Source organism: Eucalyptus grandis, chromosome 11 (genome assembly GCF_016545825.1).
Source record: "Eucalyptus grandis isolate ANBG69807.140 chromosome 11, ASM1654582v1, whole genome shotgun sequence".
NCBI lineage: Eukaryota > Viridiplantae > Streptophyta > Magnoliopsida > Myrtales > Myrtaceae > Eucalyptus > Eucalyptus grandis.
In genome coordinates this window covers 12,873,781-12,898,595 of record NC_052622.1, presented here as the reverse complement: position 1 = coordinate 12,898,595, position 24,815 = coordinate 12,873,781, and the positions used below count along the sequence as shown (strand labels likewise).

General features: G+C 36.7%; 2 protein-coding genes across 4 annotated transcripts in view; both read right to left on the bottom strand.

Annotated features, from left to right (window-relative positions):
• Positions 1 to 394: 394 nt before the first annotated feature.
• Positions 395 to 15,958, bottom strand: LOC104424919 (two pore calcium channel protein 1). Its single transcript, XM_010037453.3, has 24 exons — positions 15,613 to 15,958; positions 14,628 to 14,771; positions 14,426 to 14,533; positions 13,834 to 13,929; positions 13,054 to 13,187; positions 12,607 to 12,667; positions 12,249 to 12,415; positions 11,557 to 11,662; positions 11,319 to 11,396; positions 10,512 to 10,573; positions 9,830 to 9,902; positions 9,275 to 9,340; positions 9,052 to 9,195; positions 8,135 to 8,192; positions 7,325 to 7,432; positions 6,106 to 6,169; positions 5,040 to 5,208; positions 4,378 to 4,442; positions 3,528 to 3,618; positions 3,347 to 3,433; positions 1,838 to 1,915; positions 1,678 to 1,709; positions 1,462 to 1,570; positions 395 to 697 (listed from the first exon to the last, which is right to left on the bottom strand). The coding sequence occupies exons 1-23, from the start codon at positions 15,736 to 15,738 to the stop codon at positions 1,477 to 1,479; spliced, it is 2,211 nt and encodes a 736-aa protein (XP_010035755.1). The 5' UTR covers positions 15,739 to 15,958; the 3' UTR covers positions 395 to 697; positions 1,462 to 1,476.
• LOC104424920 (two pore calcium channel protein 1) overlaps positions 459 to 24,815 on the bottom strand; it is a 38,916-nt gene continuing 14,559 nt past the window's right edge. Inside the window, exon 24 of one of the 3 annotated variants that reach the window (XM_039304735.1) lies at positions 459 to 697. The gene's annotated coding sequence lies outside the window, so the exon portion shown is untranslated. Of the gene's footprint in view, positions 698 to 24,117; positions 24,438 to 24,537; positions 24,766 to 24,815 lie in introns of those variants that run through there. The other 2 variants (XM_010037454.3, XM_010037456.3) reach the window with 2 other exon arrangements.

Below are 24,815 nucleotides of genomic sequence, written 5' to 3'. Positions count from 1 at the left end.
TAAAAAAATGAACTAGTTCTTTTTTTTATTAAGCCCATTCTGGTATGGATCATCCTATTATTTATATCAAAATTTAGTAATGTATTAACTACATATTTTGGTGTAATCATTTGCTCCATGGATATAAATTAACATATTACGTACTAATAATTGAATTTTTATTTTTATTTTCATTTTCATCGACTCAATAAGATTGCCCCACGCTCGGCATCATTTGTAAGGATATTTGTGTTTATGGGATTAATTAAAAGACTTGAACATTATTTATAGAATTCTAAGCCATCGGCCCTCACAATATCAATTAATGCAGCTCACATCAAAAAAAAACTTTTATAGGCGACGCAAAAGCTTGTGACATCGAAGCAAATGAAGCAGAACATAAAGTAATATTATGCAACAAGAATCGCTCTCGCATTGTACAGGACATCAGTGTCCTCTAACCGAGACGGCATGTTGACTGTTGAGTAATGTGCACAAAATTTACTCATATCGGAAGTCAGAAACTCGTGTTGCAAATTATAGGGTTGAAATTCGCAGCTGTACAAAATTTACCCAGCAACACAAACAGGCAATAGCAAACCGTGGCAAGAAGAACTACATACGTATGGTTCGAACCAGCCTATCTGAAATGGTCCATAAAATGCGGTCTGCTGTAACCTGTTATCTCGTATCGGGGTCTTCAAAATCACGCCCGCAACTAGCCAAAATGACGACATAAAAGAAATCAGGCTTAGTCCCATTTTTTCATCACCGCACCCTAAGAAAAGGCTAGCTGAAAGCTAGAGAACCAGGGTGAGCGAGTTGAAGGCGAATAAATAAGAAGGGAACAGTAACATGCAACTGACTACCTGTTACAGAGCTGACACAATCAAATTTAGAGACTGACTGCCACTAGCGGTTGCGTATATTTGACCAAACACTACCTAAAAGATATGATACGTACATAGCAACCATTGACAACTCGTACATGCAACCATGAAGCAACTATAGCAGAGCTGAAATTATAGCACTTGAGATTTTGCTGCAGTTCAGATGGAAGCGAGACGAAATATATCTTTATAGTCTGACAATGTTAACATGCATATGCATCAATCATCTATATCTAGTACCTCCCTCTATACTCATCAACAACCAAAACAGGGAGCCATCTAGAACTTATGAGATTAACATGTGATGCAATAAACAAATGCAATTCTAGCAATCCAACCAGTAAACCCTACCAGAATGACAGCCTTTAATACTGAACTTTGGTTGAGGGTTTGACAACAACATCCATTGAGTACTTAAACTATCTATGCCCTTTAAGATACCAAAGTTAGTTAAAATTGATAAAAACAGGTATTTTTCGGAAATCTAAACGAATTTAACTTCCAGTTTTCTATTCTGCATTAGTAGCAAACACCATGGTGAAGATTGCTTGGAAAACAAAGAGGTCTGCAGGACTTGAAAATAAATTCTTACCTCAATACTACATGATTAAGGTTGAGGAATAGTGCATTTTGCTTTATCAAGCTCCGCACTCAACATATGATGAAGCAGGACATCAACTCTCTGACTTCTTGTCTTCGTGCTGTATTAAACCAGGAAAAGAAACAAAGGTAATGCATCACACAATAATCTAAATCACTTGTAAATAAGAAGACAGGTATCACTAAATCGTGTCCACATGGTACATACCCGACTGAATGAGGCCGCCTGCCCCTTGTTTCCTATATAATGGGGATTGCATAGATTAATAAAAGCTTGATTCTAATAATAACTGGCAATTGGACAATTCTATGCCGACAATAGCTCATGTACCTAAAAGTTGTCATAACCTTTACTAGATAATACAAACCTTGTCCTGTTCCTCGCAGTTTTCTGATGATTCAAGATCCATCTCAGTAAAGAATGCCTCCAAGACAAAGGCAACGACCTGTAATCATATGGAAATAAAAATGCAAGCCCTTAATTTAACAATTGCCACAGAACTCAAGGATACAGTTTCAACCATCAGCGGATGTATTTTGCTATATGACTGAAGAATAAAAAAATCAAGATTTCATTTATCTAATCAATTTTCACTAGTAATACTGTTTCAGTCAATCATTAAAACAAGCCAACTCATAAAGTTTCGAGTTCCAATAAGAAGATGAGAATGCTTGACCATGCTGACTATTAACAGAATCTAGAAGAATAAATATAATTGCTAGTCTGACTGCCATATTTGGCAAAATCCTCTCAAAATTGTCCATGCCATTAATTTACTGCAATGCTAAAGAAGCATAGCTTGTTCAGATATTATTCTCAACATTCATTTCACCTATCTAAAAGCATACCGCTTAATAATTGGGTATACCGTGGTATAGGGGTGAAAGATGCATCAAAATAATGCAGATCAAGAGACAAGGAAGTTAACATTTTTCAAGTCAGGGCTTCTTGTATAAATTGTCTGGCTCAATTTGGATCTCTCTAATGCAAGTATGGAGACCCCCTAAAAAGCAATAACATCTTTAGCTACTAAAGTACATGTGCCAGCCATTTCCAATAATCTGCAGCAGTTGAGGTAAAGGTACCTTCTCCAGCACTAACATGCACGAAGTGCACTTTTTGATGATTGGAAAACACTACTATAGAGGAGATGATGCATTAAAGGATACAGAATCAAAAGCCTAGAAAGTTAACAAATCACTAGTCACAGCCCTGTCTAAGTTGTCAATTGCACTCTATCTCTAATGCAAGTATGGAGACCGATAAAAGGAAATTAACATCTTCAGCAGCTACGATACATGTGCCAATCATTTCCCACACAGCCTACAGTGCTTGAGGTAAAGGTCTCATTCTCCACCAGTAATAGAAAGAAATTCTCTTCTTGATAGAGAAAACCAATATGATCTCCAACTTGCGAATGTGTCACACTACACGACCCCCTTTGAACTTGATAAGGGAAGAAGAAGTTCCTTGACATAAGCATACTACATTAGGTGGGTGAGGCCTAGATGGTATTGCTCATGAAAGACTCCGCAGAGGCTTAGCTGAGCTCAACCAACACAAGGTTCTACAGTCTGCCTCATGCTAGGATGACTGCTTAATAGATACTGCTTAGTCTAAGCAAGTTGATCCAATACATCTACAGCAGAAATAAGTCATTTTGCATGCATATCCGGCCAGAACTTGATTCAATAAGAAGCAATTTAGCTGGCTTCTTGTAGAAAACAGTGTCTTCTCATAAACTTTTCCATGCCTTCTCTTCAAACTTCTTGCTTATTTAATTAATGGTCAGCAAACTCTCTTCAAGAGGAAAATGCACTCTAGAATGTTAAAAAAAATCAATGATATGTCCCTGTGAATATCAAATAAAACTCACCAAATTCAAGAGCAGTAAAACGGTTATTAGGTAGAAGCTGATGAAATATATGAGGGTCCAAGAGGTCCCTGTTAGTTCCTTGTAGCTCTGGAAAGTAGCAAGACAATAAATTAATTCATAAGATGCTCTGCCATTAGGAACAAAACACAATATATCAGATAGTATGTAGTGACTGCAGCACCTGCATCCAGTCTTGCCAGTTGTTCATGACTAACAAATTGAAAAGTGTCACCATTCCATTTGGATAGTCATTAAAATTGAAAAGCAAATAGCTGACTCATGTCAAGAAAAACTGATCCAAATAACAAAATATACCACCAACTAGCACAAAAGTAGGACATGAAAAATATTTGATGAAGCTTTCTACAAGATGAATACAGAATCAGGGTTATTAGAAATACTCTCAAACCATGGCATGTACAAGTTTTTTGTCCCTTTATGTAAAAGAAATTCGCCCAAAAGGGTCAAAAATGATATTAAAGTCTAGGAGGCATTCAGTTTGACGAATTTGTATTTTTTACATAGTCAAGGCCAAAAAATTTAGCTGAGTAGCTTCCTTCGAATCCTTGATACATAAAGCTATAACTGCTTATGTAATAAAAAAGTCCGCCCCAAAAGGTTTAAAGATGAAATAAAAATCTAAAAGGCATTCATTACGAGGAATTTGCATTTTCTAATAATCATGGATAATGAATTTAGCTTCAAGTAGTTTCTTTTAAATCCTTACTGCACAAAGCTACGATTCTGCAGATTAAGTATTCATTATTTTTGCCCTTTCTTTTGAAATCTTAATTGTCTCTTTTTTAAATAGGATTTTCATTGTCAATCGAAAATCATCTACAATTTTCCAATTGAAACATATACTGCATTTTCACCTTTTTGGCATTATTTCGGCCCCTTATTTAAAAGAAATGGAAGAAACATAGTTATTTCTTGTGGGTGTGAAGGGGCTGGGGAGGGAGGGAGTAGATTTTACAAAGATTTTCAAGATAAATAGAAAAGGAGGGAGAACAAGACAATACAAAGGATACTCATCAGCCATAAGATCAGTTTCTTCCAATTTGGAGTTCCCAGCATTGACCATCCCACCAAAGATCTACAGAAAAGAATTTCAACAACAGTATTAAGTTGAATTAACTTGAGAAGATGAAATAAAGACATGATATTTCATCCTTAATAAATTCAACTTATGACACAAGGACCAACTAAGGATGTCGTTCTCAGAAAATTCAGCTGATAAGGCTGAAAAAAGCTGTAAGGTTCCTACCAAGAATCATCATACTTATTTGATTTTTAAAAGTGGTGGATGTGTGGTCATTTTGCTTCGGCTAACAGAGTAGCAGAGTCTTACTTTTCCCTTTTTAAAAATAGGAATGCAGGTTTGATGACAATATATGCAAAAAATTAATTGATTAGAAATGCTCCCTCCAAACTATTTAAACTAAACATGGAAGGAGTCGATACTTCAATATTTCATATTTACTGTAGAAGAAAAGATAATGCACCTAAAAAATAAGGTTGATGAAGAAAAACAAACACTTGGGAGACCACCCAATATTCTTCACCACAGAAAGATATGTAGGAGATAAACTACTGTTTGCAATTCCAATAAGGAGGAAAAGCAAAAACATTCAACAGATGATCCAAAGTACAATCCTTTGTTTGAGGACAAAAAGACGAGAGCATCTGATACCTGTTCTGCAAGGGAGCAATAAATGCACAGTACACAAAAGATGATTCCAAGGTATGGCATCAAACTTGGTAGGAGAGTCAAGAATGTAGCAACAAAAGCTCGGTAGCGTTTAACATGCATTAGCAGCCTCATCAATCTCAGTAATCTAGCAAGAAGAAGGTACCGAATCCTGCAACAAAGAAATATGAGAAAAAAATTAGAAGTTGTCTTAAAGTGTACACGGCTACATCTTTCGACTTTGGCAAACTCAAAGAAGCAGTGTCATGCTGAAATAGCATTGAAGGCACCCTGACAAATTATAGTTAATATTTCACCCTCATCAACTTATGAGTCTGGATGTACCTTCTGTCCCAGTTCGTCAATTCAATATATTGTAAATTATATTAGTTGACCAGTTTTTAATCAAAGAAAGTTCACTGTAAACTGGACACTATACATCATTATGATCAACCCCACCATGTTGTCACTGAGAATCGAAAGAAAGAAACAAACTGGGCTGTTCCAATATGCAACCTAGCCTGATTGTTGAAGTCAGTCTCAGGGTAGCGTTTATGGATAATTGGTTGATGTTTAGCAGGAACCAGGAAAGGAGTTTTCTTTTCTCCTGTCATACAATTTTTTCCCCTAAAAGTGGATTACATAATTCAAGAAAATCCAAAGTTTTCCAGTCTGGTTAAAATTCATGTAATGCATACAACCAAAAGGAAACATAGGATTTGCTCCTAACACCCCAATGCAAGTCTCCCAGCTATCCTATCTGAGAATCTTTTGAGCACTTCACCTAGCCTACGTACCTTCTGGTCATATCCAAGGGCCTACAGGTGATTTCCGTGTAAAATATTGTAACCCACAAACATGGCCATGTGAACCAGCAAGAACCTCATTAACAAATTGCTCATCCGCAACTTAAATGATGTTCCTCTCCAGGAATTTCATGTCTAGATTAGCAGGTACAGCTCCTAAAAGCAGCGCACTTGCAAAATTTCCCTCATGGACCTAGCATATTCCAAACCGATGCAAAGCGAAGAAAGTAATGGGATATATCAGAAACTTATATCATGCGTACCATTCTCCATTTAAAAGAAAGTCAAGTCCATTAGGAGCCACAAAGGTGATAGTTTCTCCAATGACTGCAAAGCAGCAAGTATCAGTTCAGAAATGAGGAGCTTTAACATATCTATCCAGACATGATTATTTGACAACTGACTTGTTATTAGCATATATGCATATTGTAGCTGATAGTCAAATGTAACATACAAACAACCTTGGACCTCAACTATCTTCAATGTTTGTCATATCATCAAGTTATTTTACATGGAAAATTTTACCTAACTCTCTTGAGACACTCTTTAAGTTTTATCTTATGAACTTTGAAAATGTAAAGAGATGTTTTGCATGTTCCAATGTCTTGTGACATTTGAAATTACTATACTTTGCTCATTGTTTATCTTGAAAACATGTTCTATATGCATTATTCTCACCAAATTCCCTTTGGGCACCCATTAGAAAGTCTCATCAAACATAAAGTAAGTAAAAAGCAGGTGAGCAGCTGCAACTCATTGCAATCAGCAAATTGACAACCATTTATTCTACTATTTGTGATAAGAAGTTCTTATAACGTATTCAATGAATCATCTACGTCAAACTCTGTAATTGATTAAATACCCAAAGAGTTGCTAATAACTGTACATTTATTTTTTTTATATCATCTCATATAAATTGGCCTATGGTGAAAATTTACTGTATTTTAATGATAAAAAGGATCTCAACACTAAATTATTCAATGACATCAGCTTTACCTAGAGTCCGTAATTTATTTGATACTAGGGGTCCAATAATAATCTTCATTAATTTCTTCTATTTAGTGATGCTTCATTGTATTGTACATACAGCTGATAATGGACTTCCATTTTTCTAGTTAAAAACCTGATGAACTAATGGAGAAAATAATGCACTACTGACAATAACTAAATAGAAACGCAATTCTTATGAAGAAAGGCAGTATGTTCAATAATCATATGCATCGCATGGGTATAAAGACCACACACACACACACATACATACATATCTCAACCACAACAAATTCCAGGTTCAACGAAACAGGCTACTATATTCAGAGAATTCAATGGGAAAAAGGACTACCTACAATTCAAAAAATGTGTGCCGTTAGGTCTTTGTATAGAATGTAGGGGCATCATGGCCATCATAGTAAGTAAGAACATTTATATGTCAGACAATTATATGCACTGAAAAATTTATGATCTATCATTGCATGAAAAATTCACCTATCACCCAGGTGATCACAAAATCAAAGCGGTTTTGACCATCCCTCCAATAATTTTCAAATCCCAATGAATAGACTTTCAAAGCCATCTCAAGCACATAGACCCAACCTGTAGGACAGAATAAAAATATCAATCATAACAGCATATTACAAGCCCTCTAAAAGAATTAACCAAAAATCATAGGATATGACAATCAACTGACACAATATACAAGATTAACAAGTGCCAATTTATTTTCTCATGTCTAAGATCTACAATAATTGATGGGCCCAAAAATTGCCAACCAAATCCCAGTGAAAAAGGATATTGAGTAGCTCAAAAACAAAGGAAGATTCCAAATGAGTAGGCAATTAGACATTTAGATGCACGATTGGAAACAATGACCACATGACTGCTTTTAAGATCGCTGACAAAGTGGATCTCACTCCGGCATTATAAAGACATCTGGTTCTGCTAGAGAGAGCATAATCAGATAGCAATTCACTAAAAATGAGCACGAATTAACAAGTAAATCTTTTCAATGGTTTCAAGACAAAATAGCCATAACACTTAAAGACAATACAAGAAAATATCAGATCCATCCTCACTCACTCAACATCTGTAGACATTTTGAACTCAATGAAAGCACAACCAATAATATGACCCATTAGATAGAACTCATTAAAGCCGGTTCAAACTGGTATTTGATAAATAAAATTTCACTCTTGTAAGAAGGTAAGTCATACTTATTGCAGCTATTTCCGATTCCAAATAGGAACTATGTGACTCATATACCATTAAATGCCACAGGAATACCCGGCATATACTTACCAAAGATAAACTCTATCTCTTGCCACACTTTTTGGGCAGAGTTGTTTTCAATATCCAGCTGAAACACAACCAAACCATTAGCTCCATTAATATTCCAATAACTACCACAATAATGTACTAAAGGGACTGAGATAAGTGAATTGTTTTACAACAAATGATGAAAGAGGGAATAGGAATAATGATGGTAAGGGGTACATGGTAAGTAGAGTGACTTTTGAGCTTTAATAGTGATAGGTCCAAGATAAGTCCATTGCACGAGAAAACAAGTCATAGCACTTCATTATAGAATTGCAGAAAAGCCAGCCTGTTCTCCTTATTTGAACTAGGCGTGACAATCATTAAGTTAGCATCTGATTTAGATCATACTTAGTCACCTTAGAGCACATTATTTATCATGCCATTGACCAAAATCGACTCATCCCAATATGCAAGGAAGAGATCAACAATTCCAAGTTCTACAAGCCTGGTTGAATCCAGGACTTTTACACAGGTTGTGCCTATCAGTAACAACTAGTTTCATATTTCTTAAGCTCAGATAAGCTTTTATGACACACATAAGCTATTAATTGGCATCTAAAATTAAACGAAAAGAGAAAGATATTCTTCCAACATTTGATCATCAAGAGACGTGGACTAGACAATTATCACCTTATGAGTCGCTAAAGTAATCATATTTGAGAGATTAGAGACGAGCAATAAGTTCAGCATTCTCATGCATGAATTTGACCATCAATTGCTATAGAGGTCACTTCAGCATTGAAGACAAGGTAAAATAGAAACTTGTCCAATTGTAGCTCCATTTTTGTCACATGATCAACTAACCAATTAACTGCAATTATCATAAGTGATCATGTGCTTCACTATAGTGCCATGCTGGGATTTGTAAAGCATTAGGTTGATGAAAGTTCAAGCCATACCGTTGTCTCAACAATCACCGCAACCAGATTCAGAATGAGGAAAAACGATATCATATATCCAAACTTTGGACTTTTCACAAAACCCTTCAACTTCTCAGAAAATGGAGAATAGTAGATTGATGGACATTTCTCAAACAGAGAAGGCTGCACAATGGCATAACAAATGGGAGTGAAACTCTGAAGCTTCATGCCTATGTTCAGATCAGCAAAAGAATCAACTCACAACATCTTCCTTCTGGAATCTGAGGGCAATTGCATTGCAAAGATCAGCAAATTCATCCATGTTGATCTACAAAAGAAAAAGGAGATGGAAAATTCTAATAGAGCATTGACCAGAAAACCGACCATGGGTAGATGATCTATTGTCATGAAAATCAGTAATTGAAAGTCCAAAAACACAAAAAGAAATGGCAAATCATTTCCATTGTATAATATGGTCAATTTAATGCGTGCATATGCTTTCCAAAATATGTTGTTTTTTCTTCCTTTTGAGAAGTAAAAAGGAAGTTAGTTGGCAATGCATATGCAAAGTCTACACCAGTGAGATACATTAAAACAGCATATATCCGATCACTTCACTCATTGGGAAGAAGAAAAATGGAAGCAAGAAGTAAGAAAATCATAAAGAGCCTAGTGGAAAGAGTGTTGACGTTGCACATATTTGAAACCATACAACTAACATGTGAAGAGGCAAAGAAGAAAGTCCATTAAACAAAAATGAAACTAATGGAAGAAATGACAAGACTATTAACCAAAAGCTTAACCAATTTTTTGATACCTTGAAGTCATGACTATCATCCAGCTCAACAAATATTAACTCAAAATCTTCTCTCGATATCTTTGGCAGTGTCCTGGAAGAACATTCGAAAGACCAGCATCCAAGGTTAGGAAAATATATAGAATAACCACTTTCTAAGAGAAATAAGATGGCTATTATCTTTGCACCGTAAGGCACAGAAGCCACGCTTGATTATAGGCAAGCTTATTACCCAGACATTAGTCAGAGCAAAAGTCAAAGTGACGTGAAAGCAAATTAGTTTTTCTGAGATCCTGATTATTCGTGCAAAGTTCAGCAGTTAAAGTGCGATAGGCTTTTCTTCATGCTACTGTTGCTTCCAGGCCCTAAGAAGATAGGGTCATTCTTTACCATCATCAATCAGCTCTAATTCAAAGACAAACACGCTATTTTCAAGATAATCAAAATAATCTTACAGCAGCAATATCGCATTCTTCTTTGTTTGGGATTTCTCTGCTGGAACTATCTCTTCTAGTTTAAAATTTAAGGGCACTGACTAGCATCCCATGACATTTCATAATGCAAACAATTCACCACACATGTTCTTGCATGTTCTCTGGCAGCTTTTACATATGCATGAATGCTTAACTTGACAAGCTGGAAATTATAAAAAGAAAACAAGAAACAATAGTTCTAGTCATCTTGCAGTAGCATGCTTATATACCTGTAGTGATTCAGTTCTTCAAACAGGTGTACGCACTGCTCTTTATTGATATACCCAACCTTCTGCATGCAAAAAAAGAGAAGCGCATCAGAGACGAGTACATGCGGGTATAGATTTGAGTATAAGACGAGCAAGTAAGAGGATAACCCGAATCACTCTAGGAAAATATAAGTAAGAATGATCCCATGGAAGAAGCAACAGCAAAGTAGAATGATTCCCTGGAAGAGCTCCAATAATCCATCACTACAGGCTATTTATGCTTCTCACGGAGAGGAAAGAGAAACAAGAAGAGAGGGAGAAGGGGATGATAAAGAGAATATATATTCGGCCTCCATTATTCACCTTCGAGACATCCACAGTATATTATCTTTTGTGGCTCATAATTGTGCCCAAGGGCATTATTCAATCAATCATATACATTCAAACCTTTTTAGTATAAATTTAGGTCATCAGAACGTCTAAGAGCTGTTCTTCTCATCAAATATCTATATCAGATAACTTCAGCATAGAAGATGGGAACAGCAAACAACATGTGAGAAGTTTACAAAGAAACCAAATAATTAACAGGTCTTAACGCGCATACAAACCCATTTGATTATGTTTAGCTGTTTCTATTCCATGAGTTTTGAGACCTACACCATGAAAACTTCGAGTACCACACCAAAAATGAGAGTACTAGCTCTCATGAATGACCAGCACAAGGAGATGCATGTTCTCTATAGATAGTGAAAACAAAATGAAAAGTAAAAGAGGTTCCTTATGAAAGACATATAACAAAGAGTATTTAAGAGAGGCCAACATACTTACATTCTTATCTATGAGATTAAAGGCTTTTCTTAACATGTACTCCCTCATTCGGTCCATCTCAGAAACTTGTTTCACGAGCTAAAAGAAATTAACATAATGTCAACATTTTCCTTCAAATGCAAATTAAACATTACAAAGAAAGTTCCCCAAAGAAATTAAGTGAGATATTGAATAGAAATATTTGCCTGAGTTAATACCCCTTAATCACTGAAACAGCAGGGACACCAAGAAAATTTACCTGACTCTTGAAGCTGTCATACACGACAGCAAGGACCAAATTCGTGACAAAGTAAACCCCCAGCAGGATATAGAGGACAAAGAAAAGGGAGTACCAACGTGAAACTCTGGAACAAAAACATATGGAAGTCAAGTTGCTGCATAACATGATGATAATACAAATATAGAGGAAGTGAGGAAGTTAAGCCAGACCCAAGACCCCGGTCATTCCCTTATGATACATAATCCCTTATTCCTTTATGATATGTAATCATCTAAAAAACAAAAATGTTTGGTCCAAATTTTAAGACATTCTCAGATAATCGTCAGTCCCAAACAAAAGATCAAGGGCATATTTATGTGCCCGCCTAGTCTGAAGAAATAAAGAAAGAAAGTCTAGGTGTCCATTATGAAAGAATTCTAACTAATAATTTAATAGAGAATATCCAAAGGTAAAATTAAGAGATAGACAAAGACAGGGGGACTGAGACAGAGACAGACAGAAGCAATGTCCCCAATTTGAAAATAAGAAATTTAGCAAGCAGACAAAACAAAGCTAAAAGGCAAGCTAAGTCGCAGTCACATCTTGGGAATATGTAATCCAGTAGTTTTGAGGGTAAAACCTTTTTCTTTTTTTTTCTCGAATGGCTATAAAAGATCTTCTCTTGACAATCAACATGGGAAATTTAAAGCATTTACATCAATTTTACTTACTTATATGCCGGTATCCATACATCTGGATTATTGGATGTGGTGAATAACACCAACATCTTATAGAAGGTGGCACCATATGAGGTAAATTCAGTCTTTCCCTGTGCGGTATCTTCAAACATGACATAAGCTACCCAACTGGAAAACAAAAGAAACAGAAGCAACAGAGCCTGCAGTTTTACCAGAATAACAGGAAAATAAGCAAAACAAAGGGAAAACATCATGTAACGCACGCCATATATTGGCATTAATAGAGAAAATACTTGCTAAAATGTGATAATCTATCACTAACTTTAGTGAAACAAAATCGTGCTAGTGGAGCAAAAGCAATTCAAATGAGCAAAAGAGGGACTAAACCAACCAAGACATTTAAGTAGGTTCCAAGCATGCCAGCCAGAATGGAGGTGGTCGCTCGTAGTTCCCTATAATAACAAGGAAAGGTAAAATTTGAGAGCATAATGTGAAAATGTAGAGATGCATAGCTGGAAAGAAAGCAGTCCTGCCTATATTTTACTATTCATCTCAAAAAATTTAGAATGGAAAAATTCCTTTCTTCCTTCACTATAGTATATAAGAAGAGGTGTAATTCTAGACCATTAAAATGGAAAGTATGACTTCAACTATAATGGGGAGTGTGAAAGTATAATTCCAAAATGTAATTGGACTTAAAAAATGACATCCTGTTTCGAACTTTTTTTTCCATTTTGAAACAAATATGCAAAATAATCTGCGTAAGGTTTTTCCGATTTAATACTAAAAGCATGTCAAACCAGCTGATTTAAAGAAACATTGTGGAAATAACTCATACCGTATGCTCATGATGAAAAAGATAACTCTAACATAAGGTGCTGCTCTAAAAGGAAGATAATCAAGGGCCACTGCAGGAGATAAGTGGAGGGCATATGCTATTAAATCGGCGACCAAAAGCAGTAGGCAAACAACCTGAAAAATCAAGCCAAGGTCAAAGTATCATTCAAATATTTAAACAGCAAAAGGAATTTCGACATGCGAGATTTTAATAGCCTATCGATATTGCAGAAATCAACCCCAATTAAGAGAAGGTATTAACTGCATAAACAATGCAACTAAGAACATGTGCTTCCACTTAATATCATAAAAGTGCAAGATCACTACATGTATTATCATAAGCACAAGATAGTTTCCCTTTGTTGGTGGCTTCATGATGAGATGCTATAAGACTTAAAGCAATGGAAAATTTACAATTAGACTGAAGCCACCATTCTCCCACATGAAAGTAATCAGAGACAGCACTTTCAAGCAGTTTTTTTATCAGATCGTTGAATAATGCTCCCAGACGCAATACATTGAACATTGCTTTTCATGTGCCCAGGAAATATCTGCTTGAAAGACAACTCAAAGGTTAAAGAGCCCGTCCCTTATTATGACTTAAGTGAAGAGAAATTACACATGGAAACTTCTTTTCTCTCATGGTGCACCTCCTGTTCACTCATCTCAGTACTTGCGCAGTCCACGTGTCCAAGGATACTAGAAACTCCAAAAAAGCGAAGCAGCTCCAAGAAAAGAATGATCATTAAAGATATGGCTAGGCAAAAGCAAGGCTCTATACCTTTAATTGGTTAAGATGATTCCTTGAATAGAGGCGAAACCCCTCATATGAAATGGGAAAGAATGTATGTATCGTGAGTATAACAAGAGTTACGCTCTGCATGAGAAAGAATATCATGAGCTCCTCACACAACAATATCTCAAGTATTTGCTAGCATAAGCTGGGTAGAACTCATACAATTTGCAAAAGTACGACAAGTTCTGCAGTTTGATCAATGTAACACCATAGAAAAGATAACGGTCCTCACTGAAGAGAGCATTAATTTTTTCAAAAAAAAAAAAAATTACTACAGAGTGTCCATTCATAGGCATAGTGGGGATAGGCACATCAATGAATGTTCATTTGAAGTATGACAAGCATTATATGATTGTATAATCAGGTACGTGCAAGGAAGGACAGATGTAATTTCTTTATGAAGTCTCAATTATTATGAAAAGACTTAAATAAACGCCAGGCAGAATTTCAAGATGAACCTGCTCCCCAATGTGAAATTTGGTGAAAATCAATAAATGAAGCACATAAGGTCTCATTTATATCACGAGAGTCATAAGTGAAGTGGCACCAAATGTATCTACAGGGCTTTTACAATTACCTCATATATGAGAGATTCTACACCCGTTAAGTATGGTAACTGTCCCAGGAAAAAGTATTCCCTCTCGCTGCAAGCATCTGCAGAGTATTTGGCACACCACAGAGGTTTCTGTGCAGGGGCAAAGAGTTAGTGCAGTAACCTTGGCAACTTCTGGGGACGCAGGCCCTCTGCCAGTGAAGAAGAGACCAGAAAGCAGACTAACCTCAAAGAAGTTCAGTACTATTAAGGCAAAATAATTAAGGGACCAGATGATGTCAAATTTTGTGAACACGAAGTAGAATTTGGCAGCACTCTCGAAATTTGACTGGTCGAGAATTTGAACAGGAAGACCGACACCATCTTCAGCCTGCAGGATGCATTTTCAATAATTCGCACGTGATTATTCAAAACGAACATCAGCAATGATCATTCCAGCAGGAGGAAAAAAATTATAGGTTCATTCCCCGAGATAGGGAATAAGCGCATATACAGAACACCTATCCTCAATAATATAGTTTACAAGCTCACGGTTCTCATACGAAAACAAGTCAAAAGGCACTAAAGCAGTGGGCCACGATTGAAACAAAGAAAGCAAGATATGGAAACGGAAGCTGGGCAGGAAAGAAACTCGAAATAGTTGTTTACAAGCTTAAGCCAAGATTAGCTAGAAAGAAGCACTCAAGATTTAATATCCCAAAAACTTGATAATCAAACAAGAGCACATTCCAATGTTTCGCGGCTAAATTGCCGTAGACAAGATCGAGACTTTTCGCGTTCCCGTCACGTAACCCGGTTCTAACGAGCTCAACGACTCGGGAAACATCGCAAACTCAGACCATCTCACCTCAACAGCTAACAACAGCGCAGTGCCATCAGTTAGCGACGATCTCAACGCGGCGAAAAGTGATCGCCGCGAACGCAGCGTCACGACGCCACCTCCGACGGCAATCCGCGATCGAGATTTGGAAACCGAAAAAAAAAAAAAAAAAAAAAGACTGCTGATTTCATGCTACGGAAGCCCTCCCATTCGTCGCGCGCCGGAGAAGACGACGCGACGTCCCAGCGCAAATGCAGCACGCGGTCGTCGACTAAAACCGACTCAGGGGATCGAAACGGAAGAGAAAGAAAGACGAAGAGAGAGAGAGAGCGAGCTGGCGAGACAGGCGCGCGCGCTCGCTCGCCGGCGGGGCGCGAGGGGACGGGCTCACCAGATCGACGAGAGTGGCGGCCTTCTGGTAAGGAGAGCCGTAGGCGAGGGCATCGGAGCGGCGCTTGAAGCGTTCCTTCCTCCGCCGCGCGTCGCTGCTCTCCCCGTCGAGCAGAGGATCGTTCATGTCGCCGAAGCCGAAGCCGAAGCCGAAAGGCCTCCGCGCAGAGAGAGAGAGAGAGAGAGACTGAAACAGCGGGCGCGCGAGAGAAGATGGCGACGACAGTGGCCGTTGCCGTTGCTGCGAGGGAAGGTGGACGCGCAGGAGGATGACGACGGGAGGAAGTGAATACGTGTCGATCCCGCGTTCAAGGAGCGCCCGAGAAGATTCGGTACAGTATCGACGGGATGTCGGCACTTAAGTATCGGATCAGATCAGTGCTGGTTTCTCGGAAGCGATTTCTCTCTCCTCCTTTTTCCATTTCCCAGCATCCATCTTTTTTCTAATTTTAAATGGAGGTCGGCCGGGATATTTTCTATTTCTCTCCTGGGTAAAAGATATACGGGTCACTGAAGGCTGATCGAGACTGTGTAATTCGATTCCGAGACTTTAAATTAATTCAATATGTTCCCTCGACTTTTTGTACATGTTCAAATTAATTCATATTTCATATAAAGGATAATATTAATATTATGAATCATGTCGAACGAATTACATATTAAATTAAGTTTCCGTAATCATATTTAATAAATTTGAAATTCAAAGATAATATTAAATATTAAATTAAAGTTGACCAAAGTTGAGGACTTCTTGTGTCCGTCACTCATCTCTTTTCCTTGATATATAAAAAGGCTAAGTGAATCAGTGTAGGGCACAAGGACAACAGAAAGAAGGCCCCAACTGCAAGAAATAATTATTAAAAGGAAAAGTTATCATGTTTAGTTTTAATTTCTTACTTTAAAATATCTCTGTAGAATTTTCTCTTTCTTCCTTGTTGGCCAGATTTGGATCGCCCAATGCAGTATGCACATAGACCCGGGCGAGAAGGACCGCCCCTTGCTCATGCACCCATCAATTATGAAAAAATATTGGGTGGTCCGGGACCGGAAAAGGACGAAACTTTACGCTCTTTCTTTCTGGTCCCCCTCCCTCCTATGTGGCGCCATATGTACCACGGATGCCAGATGGGGCATGCCAGATGGGGCATACCCCGCTTACGGAAAATGACACCGTACAAAGTCAAACTGCTCACGTAAAATAATTCAGGAAAATTACAAAAGAAAAATAGTAGTGAAAGAGAGAGAGCTGAGGAGATGACGGCGGGGAGCATAGCGAATGCGTGTCGGGCCCGCGTTCAGGAGCGCCGAGAAAAGTAAGTGCAGAAGCGACAGGGGGTGTCGGCAAGTTCCGGTAACTTTAACCCTTGAATGCAAATTCGTGGATTAAGAATATCAAGAATTAACGTAGATCTTAAGAATCGGATCAATGCTGATTCTCGAAACCCAATTTCTCTCTCCTTCTTTGATTTCCGCATTTTCATGGTTTTAATTTAAATGGGGTAGGCTGGGATATTTTCTCTTTTAGATCAACAGTATAAACTTCGACAAAAAAAAATATATTTTCTCTTTTAAATCAACAGTATACACTTCAACCAACCAAAAAAAGATGAACAACATAACGGTTCTTCCCGCCATGGGGCTGTCGGGATTTCCCTGGATCATCAAAAAAAAAAACTATATAAATGGTTTTTAAACTTTCATCAAATATGTAATATAATTAATGAACTTTAAATTAGTTCAATATATTCCTTATTATTTTAATACATGTTCAGATTAATTCATATTTTGTATGAAAAAATTCAATATTTTTAGGAATTAAAGTGAACATATACTGTGACTCCAAAAATCATTGAATAAGTAAAAATTATAAATCATATTACATATTAAATTAAATTTAGAAAATTATATTAAATAAAATTAAAATTTAAAGGTCCTATCACGCGGTAAATTAAAGTGAAGAATTATTCGTGTCCTTGTTGTCTCTTGACTCTTTTTCTTGATATTTAATAGGGTAAGTGAGTCAGTGTACGGGATAAGGACAACAAAAAGAAGCCCCCGACTGCGCTGCAAGAAATAGTTATTAAAAGAAAAGATTTATCTTGAGTTTATTTTATTATTTTAAAATATCTCTGTACTTTTTCTTTTTTTTTTAACAGAATATCTCTGTACTTTTTTGGCCAGATTTGGATCGCATATCTCTCGCATATGGGAGAAGACCCTGGAGGCGTTCCACCTGTCCACATACCCATCAGTCATGCCGGATTTTTCGTGGGTACGAATGGGGCAGACCCTGCTTATGGAAAATCACACTGGACAAATTCAAACATCTCACTAAAATAATCTAGGAAATTTTTTTAAAAAATTAGAAGTTATACCCTTTCAAGGGGTCCAAGGGGAGAGGGAAGAAAAGCCAAAAGAAATCGACACTCGGCAGTTATAATGAGATAACGGTTTGGTTAAGGGAAAAAGACGTGGATCTAAACCTGTTGGCTTTGCCGACAGGTCAACATCGAAATCCCAAAATATATTATCTGTTTTTACGTGCACATGACCACGAATCAAGGAGGAATCGTGTGGAACGGAGTCCCAACCACAGGTCAAAAGATAAGCCATCCATCTGAACTTTTCTTACAATGCCGTCGTCGCACCACGGAACCTTTTTTGGAACTCGGCGGGCATGTTAGGGCCTACGTTGCCAAACAATACCTAATTTTAATTTTTTGTTCTCAAAATCAGTTTGAGACGAAAATTTGGTAAAATTTTTGTTCCTGAGAACAGATTGAAAAGAGAATTGAGAATAAAAAAAGATATGATTCTCCGTCCAAGAATCAAAACAAGAATCAAAATAGTAAAATCTCCTTCTTCCCTTCCAACATCGCGCGATTGCCATCCACCACCACCCACTGCCGTCCGCTGCCGCCTACCGCCGCTGTCTGCCGCTGGTCACCGTCCGTCGGTCCGGCGAGCTCGCTGAGGCGGCCAAGCCGGTGAGGTCCAGCGAGCTCGCCGGAGGCAAGCTCGCCCACCGGGCCGGTGAGGCCGAGCCTCGCCGGTGGCCGAGCCAACCTTGCCTTGGCGGGCCGGGCGAGGCTCGCCCGCCTACCGGCGAGGCTCACTCAACCCGGCGAGGCTCGCCCGGCCCCCGGCCTCGCCGGGCCGGGCAAGCCTCGCCCAGCTGTCGGCAAGGCTTGGCCGACAAGGGCCGACCTTGCCGAGTGTCGGCGACGCTCACTGAATGAAGAAGAAGAAGAATAGGAGAAAAGGGGGAAAAAAAAAGGAAAAAAAGAGTATTTAAAAATTAAAAGAAATTAATTTGAAACATAATCAATTAGCACGGTATTAAACGCAATTCTATTTAGAATAAATAATTTTTGATAGTTACCAAACGCGTTTTTTTACTCAGAATTAGTTCCCGGGAACAGAATAAAAAATAATCATTTCTAATCAGAATCAGCTCCCAGGAATAAAATCGTTACCAAACGCGCCCTTAAAATTCAAAAGAAGTCACCACCGGTGAACGAGCACCAGAAGAGAACCGCCATATCAAACACCAAACAACATCAAGCAAATGGAGGCAGTGTAAGCTGCGAAAATGACACCTAATTTGGAATTTATTGTCTTTAAAGTGAATCGGCGACGATCCAAAACTTCAACACTTTTCATCAATTGTCCTCCATATCACTAGTTCATCCTTCATTTTGGATATGCAGGATACCTCAAACCTTAAAATGATTTAAATTAAGTTTACGTCTAGTCCATAACTCAAAATGAGTCAATGAAATAACTTTGGCATGTTAAAGCTTCATCTCACAGAAAATCAAAGAAATTGGTCCTAATAACAATACTCATCATCATATCCACATGAGTACGATTGCTCTTTTTCGCCACACCATTTGGTTCAGTCCCAAGCATAGTAAACCAAGCTACTATCTTAAATCCTTCAAATATTTGAAAAATGTCTCTTTAAGCTGTCTAGTATTGCCATACTTACCAACATATTCACCATCATGATCATATCCCACAACCATCACGAATTTTTTCAATTGTTTCTCAACTTTAGTGTAAAAAATCTTGAATTTATCAAGAAACTCGGATTTTTCCTTAATCAAGCATAGATATCCATATCGAGAATAATTATCAATAAATATGATGAAATAAAAATTTCTACACAAGGTTCTAATTAGTGTGAATGACCTCAAATAGGTTACAAATTCGGATTGCAATTTTCTTCTTTATTTTAGTCATTTTATATCTAAAACAATTTACACAAAAACTCTAGGTAAATTTTAAGAGTAGGCTGGATGTTAGGCTTTATCGGCCTTTCTAATCTTTTTTTCAAGTTAGTTCAAAAAAAAAATCTTTTTTTAGAGTTGTAACCAAGACATTTATACTATAATGCATAAAATTGTTCATTAAGTTCAAGTCTTTTGGAAACAACATTTTAAACTATATAAGTGGCGTATATATCATTGAAAGTTAAACACAACCATATTGCAATACCTAACCTAACTTATTTGAATTAAAAAAACATAAAAACATTATTGCTCTTTATTTTAAAATAGTAAACACACATGTCCAAACAAAATGCAAAAACTAAATTGTGTCTAAAAAAAAGGTATGCAAATTCCTTAATATCAAATTAAAACCAAAATTTAGAATTAAAATAACATCTCCGAGCTTTGATTCAACCTAATTTAGCCTCTTCCAATTTATGAATCCTTATACAATAAAAGCAACATGATCAATTGCGCCGCTACAAGACTTTTGATAAGTTGAATTTATAAACAAATGCCAATGAATTATTACTTACATGTTCACGCTTGGACAACCATATTTTATATTTGTTGCAGTCTTTCTTTTGTGATCTTTCTACCTATAAAAGTAACGATGGTCACCATCAATCGTAAAGGATGCTTTCTTAGAATCTAGACTATTAGAAAGACCAACAGTTTCATGAATTCCCTTACTGGTATAATTTTTGAACCCATTACTCTTCTCACTACTAGAATTAAAGGTATACGGGACAATGTGCCCTTAAGTTTCTCTTTCTCATTAACCATCCTTATTATCAGGTCATTAATTGACTAGGTCTCATCTTAGCAATTATAATTAGTCTAGATAATCCTAAAATTCGGAGAAAGTGTTTAAGGCTTAATGCACAATGCAAGGAATGGGAATAGCAGCATCGAGAGCCTAAAAATTTGTGAACAAATCTATCATCCTTAGAACGTAATCCTTTAACTCCACTTGAACCATTATACTTCATGTTGAAGAGTGCTTGTAGATGTATCATACTCTCAACATTAGACAAGACACGATATCAAACAACCAAGACTTCCATCATCTAACTAGCAGTGTAGTCAACCGATTTCTGAAGTATGGGTCGCCTCATAAATAACAAACAAATCTAATTACTTTTTTCCCAAGCAATAAAGTGTGCATTCTAGGCTTCTACACTGTAAATTGGACGCCCGTTGGCTTATTCGCAACAAGAATAATATAAACATCTACCAGCTTCATCTCAAACAAAAAATCATTTCTCAATTTCTTAAAATTTGAACTAATAAAAACTCCAATTATCACAATAGAGTTACTGTTAACAGTAACTGAAAACAAGCAACATATATTATATAACTTGAAACCGTACAAGTACACAACATATAGTTACATACATTATTGTATAGTCATCTTTAGGCAAAATCCACATGATAGCGGCCATAGAAATATATGCCAACCTTCCACTTTTGGTGTATGAATGACTAGTATGAATCACTCTTCAATCATATATATCCCTCCATAAAATAATACACAATCACTTACTTTGAGAGTATGATCACACATTAGAACATGAACACATTAGAATATGAGACATCCCACAATAATATGATATCAATATTTCTCAAATTCAATTAAGTGTGCCACTTTAGCGGTCACGACTTGATTGAATCATTGAATCTCTATATATGAGAGATATAAATTTTATGTCTCACATTCATCAAATACATGTAATTTTAGGCTTGAAGACAACTGATTTGTCACTAAAATCATATGCATGTCAATTACATTACTCTATTTATTGATACATATTAAACCTCATGCATTCTATCCACGCTCTACACATTCTTATGTGATAATATACATATGAGTTAAAATCTGTATTTCCGAAATCATTCGGGAAAAAAACACACACAGAGGAAATATGCAAAATACCCTAAAAATACATGTATTTAGGGTTTCATATGTAATTTTACATCCATAAAGGCATCAAACATGTAAAATAAATATACCACAATATAAGGAATCTCAATACAAGCACGTAGGCCCCAAGGTCGCTCTAATCGAAGCTCCCACACATTGCTTGAGCACACTCTTAGCCAGCTTAACCGACTTGAACGGTCCAACCGTTGATGGTTGACGATTTGACTAGTGTTGGTTCGACCGATTAACTAATCTAGGTCAACAATAAACTAAGTCGGGCGGTTCAATAGGTTGGATTTTCCAGTCAAGTAACCTGATCGATATCAATCCCAAAATGTTGCATGTACTAGCATTGCCGCACACCACATGGGGGCGCATGCTCAACACACACGACTACTTAGCAATGCTTGGGGGCATGTGCAGCCTCCCTTGATGGCTCTCTAAGGGTTCGTTCGTTTCGCGGAAAATGGGCAATTTCCGGAAATTTTTTTTTCAAAAGTCATTTTCCAGGAAAATGACAATATTTTCTGGTGTTCAGCTAAAATCTGAAAATATTTCGGAAAATGTTTTCCGGTATTCGATAAGGAAAATATTTTTTAAGACTTCACCACTTAGGCATGTATTATTTACTGACCTATAAATTCATCAAATATGAACTTGTCTTTAAATCCAAGCAAACTTACTTCATATCTCTGTTCCTCATTGTCACCAAACCCTCATCTACTCTAAAAAATGTTTGTATGGATTTTGTACTTCTGTTTTTCTTACCAAAAAAAAAAAAAAAGAAAGCATATACAACCCTCATGAGAATCTTCCAATTAAGTGGCATGTTCTCCCCTTGTGTCTTTTGTATTCTAATAAACAAAAGAAAAAATAAACAAAGTATATTGCTTGAGTAATGTACAACTACAGGGTAGAATAAATAAAGAAAAGAATAAGCAAGAGTGCAAAGCGCGCTTAAGATTGACGAGCTCGAGGTTCACCTGGCAACGGCCAACGACTAGCCAAGAAAGAAGAAGATGGAAAACAAAGAAAAGAAAAGAAAAAAAGGAAATTAAAAATAATTCGAATTAAAAAAGAAAAAGAAAATTAAAAAATAATTCGAACAAAAAATAAAGAAGAAAAAAAGAAAGGAATGAGGAAGTGAGGATTTGTAGAGGTGTGAGATAAGAGAGATCAAGTGAAACTTTTCAAAAATGAAAAACATTTTCTCTTAATTTAAAAAAAAAAAATCCTTTCATGAAAAACATTTTTTTCCAAAGAATTTATTTTCCGTGAAACAAACGCCGGAAAATCCGAAAACATTTTCCCGAAAATTATTTTCCATGAAATGAACGAAGCCTAAATGTCAAAATATTTGCCTCGGCGAGTACAATCCATTTATGTAATAAAAATCAATTTTCATTGGACAAAAGATTCCCATAAAAGGCAAAATTTGCACATTCCAATTCCAAACTATGATTGTTTTGATACCACATGTAAACTGTGAAAACGACACCTCAAAAACTCCATAGCTAGAATCCAAAACACATAATTGAATAAAAGAGATTTTTGTATCTAATTTAGAATCCATCGTTCTTGATGCAAAGCAACAACAATACGAAGCTCAAGCGCTTTTCCACTATTACCCTATGTATCCCAATTCTTAGCTAACAAATTCGAAGTTACTTTTGAGTTTTATTAGTAGGTCAAGCTCAAAAGAAAAAGGATAGAACCGGTATACATTTTTTTATTTAAATTTTGAATTAAACTAGTATTCAATCAAAGGATACATGATTTTCTAAAAATCATCCGTTTCTTTTAAGTCTATTTCTTCTCACTGGTATTGAAAGAAATGCGTGGGATATTCTAGCATTTTCTACAACGATAAAAATGTCTTTCGTTCAAATGGAAGGTTCTACCATGAATTAGTTTATGAATAAACAAACTAATAATTAATTTATATAAAAAAAAAAAAAAGGAACTAGTTCTTTTTTTTATTAAGCCCATTCCGGTATGGATCATCCAATTATTTATATCAAAATTTAGTAATTTATTAATTACATATTTTGGTGTAATCATTTGCTCCATGGATATAAATTAACATATTACGTACTGATAATTGAATTTTTTTTCATTTTCATCGACTCAATAAGATTGCCCCACGCTCAGCATCATTTGTAAGGATATTTGTGTTAATGGGATTAATTAAAAGATTTGAACATTATTTATAGAGTTCTAAGCCATCGGCCTTCACAACATCAATTAATGCAGCCCACATCAAAAAAACTTTTATAGGGGACGCAAAAGCTTGTAACATCACAGCAAATGAAGCAGAACAGAAAGTAATATTATGCACCAAGAGTCACTCTCGCATTGTACAGGACATCAGTGTCCTCTAACCGAGACGGCATGTTAGTAATGTACACAAAATTTACTCATATCGGAAGTCAGAAACTCGTGTTGCAAATTATAGGGTTAAATTCGCAGCTGTACAAAATTTACCCAGCAACACAAACAGGCAATAGCAACCGTGGCAAGAGGAACTACATACGTATGGTTCGAACCAGCCTATCTGAAATGGTCCATAAAATGCGGTCTGCTGTAACCTGTTATCTTGTACCGGGGTCTTCAAAATCACGCCCGCAACTAGCCAAAATGACGACAATAAAGAAATCAGGCTTAGTCCCATTTTTTCATCACCACACCCTAAGAAAAGGCTAGCTGAAAGCTAGAGAACCAGGGTGGGTGAATTGAAGGCGAATAAATAATAAGGGAACAGTAACATGCAACTGACTACCTGTTACAGAGCTGACACAATCAAATTTAGAGACTGACTGCCACTAGCGGTGGTTGCGTATATTTGACCAAACACTACCTAAAAGATATGATACGTACATAGCAACCATTGACAACTCGTACATGCAACCATGAAGCAACTATAGCACAGCTGAAATTCTAGCACTCCGAGATTTTGCTGCAGTTCAGGTGGAAGGGAGACGAAATATTACTTTATAGTCTAACAAT

Bases quoted from the DNA above. Each gene is read 5' to 3' on its own strand.
- LOC104424919 (XM_010037453.3), bottom strand. From the start codon at position 15,738: ATGAACGATCCTCTGCTCGACGGGGAGAGCAGCGACGCGCGGCGGAGG. The intron at 7,433-8,134 runs GTAAGTATATGC...TCTGTCCTACAG, and splicing joins AGAGATAGAGTTTATCTTTG to GTTGGGTCTATGTGCTTGAG. The intron at 6,170-7,324 runs GTGAATTTTTCA...GCTGCTTTGCAG, and splicing joins TGTGATCACCTGGGTGATAG to TCATTGGAGAAACTATCACC.